This window comes from Leptopilina heterotoma, unplaced genomic scaffold, assembly GCF_015476425.1.
Source record: "Leptopilina heterotoma isolate Lh14 unplaced genomic scaffold, ASM1547642v1 Lhet_733, whole genome shotgun sequence".
In the NCBI taxonomy this organism is placed as follows: domain Eukaryota; kingdom Metazoa; phylum Arthropoda; class Insecta; order Hymenoptera; family Figitidae; genus Leptopilina; species Leptopilina heterotoma.
Genome location: NW_025111170.1, coordinates 5,276 through 10,178, shown reverse-complemented (window position 1 = coordinate 10,178; position 4,903 = coordinate 5,276). Strand labels below are relative to the sequence as shown.

The 4,903-nt window shown below is 31.9% G+C and overlaps 1 protein-coding gene across 1 annotated transcript; it reads left to right on the top strand.

The window, feature by feature from the left end:
* The first annotated feature begins 615 nt into the window (after window positions 1-615).
* On the top strand, window positions 616-3,903 carry LOC122510789. The gene is made up of 3 exons (XM_043625682.1): window positions 616-1,029; window positions 3,427-3,613; window positions 3,711-3,903. Exons 1-3 carry the CDS (start codon window positions 626-628, stop codon window positions 3,807-3,809), a joined length of 690 nt encoding a protein of 229 aa, XP_043481617.1. The 5' UTR covers window positions 616-625; the 3' UTR covers window positions 3,810-3,903.
* Window positions 3,904-4,903: the final 1,000 nt, after the last annotated feature.

The window sequence follows — 4,903 nt, the reverse complement described above, 5'->3', positions numbered from 1 at the left end:
ACATAGAATTTCCGGTCAAGTCAATTTTCGCCGATCATCCAATCAATAGTCACCGGAATTTTCAATCACGAATATTTGGAATCTCAGTTTTCTCCAACAGACCAATTCCGTCTTAGGGAGTACAAAAAAGACAAGAGAAACTTCCTCATGGTAAAATTCGTCCGAAGTTAATATAATTTAACAAAATTATTTTCCAGGTGTTCTTTACTGTAAATAGAAAGGCACAGATCTAGTGCCGACCTCGGCATCACATCGGCATGGTTCGTTTTAATACCGAAAATCAGCCCCAACCTAGAACCCTTCCTTTACAGTCTTCCCTTTTTATTTTAATTAATCATCGAGCGCAAAGCTTACTTAGATTATCACAGTTCATTTAGCGTAGCATTTGACTCGCCATACATCACATGTGGCAACCCAGCATACTGCGTAGAGTTATGGTCACATGATCAAGTCCCCGGGGACGCGGGATATCGGTTCCAGTCTCATTGTCGCTGATATCGGAGTAGGTTGGTGCAATAAGTGAAAAAAAAAAAGTTTCTTTGTCGTCCGGGCGCTTAGTGTTTGTGTGAGGAAGAGAGGAAAAAAAGAAAAAAGTGGTGCAAAGTGATTCCCTTTTTTATTTGTGATGTCCCTACCAGATTTCGACAAGGGCGGCAGGGAGGAATTCCATACCCTCACGGCCTTTTCTGATTCAGCATCAGAACCCGCTGATCTGGAGGATTATTTGGACACTCTTTGGAGAGTTCGAGAGTTTTTCAGGATTTACCCGGAGGAGGACCAAAAACTCAGGAGAGGGAGGTTTATGAAACGTATCTGGGTGCCGGATAATCTTGATGGGGAAATCGCAGGGGAAGATGCGGCTTGCGGTGATGATACCCCGCATTCCGGTACCGGCTCGGAGGAGAAAATCTGCAGGAAAGAGGAATGGGCCCAACGAGGCCCTCCACTCCCTGCAGTGATTCGCCTACTAAAGTACAACGCCGCCCTTCAATCCTTTTGCATTCTAGGAGCATTGAATTCCACTCGAGGGTGAGTAAGGTTTTTAATTACAATTCGGGGTTGCTACAAATTTTTAATCGTTATTTTCCTGACCTCCAGATAGTATATATAATATAAAAAGATTTTTTTTTTACAAAAAATTATTTCGTTGAAAAATTCTTTTATTTATCTAGAAGTTTATTAAATTATAAGCGAATAATATTTTGATTTCGAGAAAGGAGAAAAAAAAATATTCATATATTCAGAGAAATTTATTTAAATATTTTGAGGGAAAATTTGTATAAATATTGCAAAAATATTCAAATGTTTTAAAATTGTTTAAACAGGAAAAAAAATTCAAATATTACAAATATTATTTGAAAACTTAAATGAAGATTCTTAACAAGAGACGTTAAAATTAAGGCTAAGTTTTGAAACAAAATAATTTCATTTTAAAATTATTTAAAGATTGAAAGCAAACGTAGTAAAATGTAAAGTATAGAAGTAATGAAAATTTGGAATATAATTTAAATATAGAGAATAGCATTTAAATATAAAATATGAAGTCAGAAAAATATTCCAATATTTGCCAACACTTTTGATATTAAAAGAAAATAGGAAAAGAAAAGTAGTTCCCACGTAGGACGAAAGAATATTATTTTTTTTTAATTCAATTATTCTTTAAGTTCTTACAAAATTTTGATTGTTTGGAAATTTTCCAAAATTGAAGAACTATTATCCCCTTTTAAGGATTATTTAGAAATGTTTCCAAAAAAAAATCAATTGTAAGAACTTCTTTATAATTTTCTGAAAATATATTATCTTAAAAGATAATAGAGAGTTACAATTAATAAAATTGAGTTTTTGTATTTTAATCGAATTCTAGAAGAATCTTTTTTAGAAAATTATTTAAATTTATTGATTCACAGATGAAATTTAGTTTAAAATTGTAGAAGATAATTTTGATTGATGTTTCCTAAATCTATGTTCTTATGTTTCTAATATTTTATCAATAAATTGTATTTAAAGTTGTTTATAAATAACTATTGTATGTATGTAGAAATTAAAAATTGTTTATAAGTACTCTCCAAATATCAATCAGTGAAAAAATATTTGTTAATTTTAATTAGTTACCGACTTCCTGCCTTCCAACTAGCAAACTTCACTAAATTAGTAGAAAGGATTATTTATTGGCAAATTTTACCCATTCAAAAGAAAAGTCAGCCACCAAATCGAATTAGTGTTTAAATTTAGAAAGTAAGTAAAAATTTACTTGAAATAAACTTATTGTGGAAAACTTATAAACAGACTTACTTTATTACACTCGATTATAAATAACGAATATTTTGAAAATTAGTATCCAAAAAAAAAAGTTTTGGGCCAGGGAAATTGATAAACTAAAACCCGTGACCACCCTGTATATTATATTGAAATAAAATCATTTTTAAACGAACTCTACACGTGATACGATAAAATTTTAATTATATGCACAAATTGTATAAACAAATAAATTTTGTAGGTTTTAAATATATATATATTTTTTTTTTTAATATTTGTTTTGTCCGAAAATTTATTAATAAAATTTCAAGTTTTTAAATGTTATAATGATTATATTTTTTTTTTATACTGCATTTCTTTGGATGAACTTTCTTAAATGGCTGTAACGCTCTGATATAATAGAAAACTCTATTTTCCTATTGTTCATGTGATGTAAATAATTTTAAAATTATCTTAATATTTTAGTTATTTTCTACCAAGGAATCCAGAACTGTAAAAATTTATAAGAATTTAGCTCATTTTAATTTGTTGTTTGGTATATATATTTTTTTTTATTTTTAAATGGAATCCTTTATGTCAAAAGGATAGTTTCCTAGTTGTTTGACGTTCGTAAACCTGTCAAATTAAAATTTAATCACCTTTCAAATAATGCAAAGGTCATATGCACAATTTTACAATAATTATTTATTCCTAAAATAATATTGGATAATTATTTATCAATGATATGTGATAATAATAAAATAGAATTATTGTAATGGAATAACAATGTATAATATTTAAATAACCTATTAACAATTTTGGGTAATTATAATAGTTATTTATATAATCGAAGACTATAATGTAATTTATTAAAATGTAGAATTTAATGAGTCATAATATCTCTTCTCTCTTTTTTTTTTAACATAAAAATTGACATTTTCCATATCTCGATTAATTTGATAGAATCAATTCACTAATAATTGTTAGCCATTTTTCACAATGAAAATTAGCACTTTATTTATCAATTAAAATAATTAAATGATTTTATTCTACTGAATTTATGCCTTCCTTTTCCTTTAATAATCAAAAGTTGTAAACAGAACTAGAACACATATATGTGTACTCTAAACTCGAATGGGAGAAGTCCCACGTATTCGGATTCAAGCGTATTTATTCCCTTCTTTCCTTTAGATTTTTGATTAAATTCGGGGCTTGGAGACCAGCCCCCCATAGAAGAGATGAAGGGGAGGCCTGGTACCATGATGCCCGGTTGGCTAGAGAAAGCCACCCGAAACTCTACTCCCGCTCTCGGTGGTACCAGGAGTATCGGTGGGACGAGGCTACCCAGCAGCACTTATGTCGCGGCTTCTGGGCCATGGTAAGTGTAGGAATAACTTCATAATTGACAAGAGATTTAATGTGGACCCAGGGGAGGGCATCTCTTCCGAATAGTTATGATTGCTTATTAATTTTAGAAGGATTTCGTTAACCTGACGGAGGTGAAAGAGGGGCGAGAATCTACCCGACTTATTCAGGGTAAATGGCGCGGCAAGGATAGCAACATTTACTGGTAAGAGCTCAGGATAATTTCAGGCCTCGAACTACCTCCGGCATTAAAATTACGTACCTTAGGGGCAAAAGTGAAAAGTTAGGCGTCAATAAGGGCCAAATTTGTCTTTCTTTGTTCAAATCTGAATTAAAATAGTGTCATTAGTGTCAAAAAAAAAAAATTTTTTTTTTTAATAGTTGAAAATGTCAAAAGTGTTAAATGTCGTGAGTGGGAGGCCTGCATATTTTGTTAAAAATTATATTTTCAAATTACATTATCATTTTCAGTATGAAAATTATTTATTCATAAAACAAACATTATAAGGATTAAATCTGCTTAACTATTTAAATAGAATTGTTCTAATGAAGTATAGAATCCCCGTTACTCAGAAGTACGTATTCACGTGCCTTAAGGATTCAATTGAATTACGTACTTTTCCTTAATTTAGGTACTTAGTTCGAGGACTGTAACTTGTTCTAGGCTAATCGATTCATTCTGGTTTCTGAATCGGGACGAAACTTTTCTCTTTTGTTTTTCTTTTAGTTCAATGAGCTCGCTCCCAGGGGTGCCTCCTGCTACTGGGTACCAGCCCTTTAATAGGATATTACGACTTACGTTTCTCCAAGCGTTCTTTTGGAGCCGTGAGGGGAGGCCGCAGGGGCGCTGTCGGTGGGCATTGGTAAGGACTCAAGATGTTCTTGAACGTCAACGTCTTATTTGGATTATTTAGACCCACCTTTCCTTTTCCGATTTCTCCCCTTTTTGTTTTACTGAATTTATTATATTAAGGAATTTCGCGAAGGGGAATTTACACAGGGAGTCAAGTGTACACTATTTTTACTGGTAAATTCCCTTAGAATTTTGTAACAAATTTTTATTAAAAAAAAAATTTTCTGTTTGGAAATTTTCCGAAATTGAAGAAGTATATTATTTTTTTTTTAAGCTATGGTAGAATATATTTATATTCCCCTTTTTTTTCTTTTAGTCCTTTAACGTGGAACCAGATGAGCAGTGGCAGGAGGTCGACTCTAATGGACTGCTCAGGAAAGGGCCGTGGACCGTGGGAGGAGATGATCGAGACCCTTTAGAAGTGCCTAATTAATTATGCATAAGGGAAAA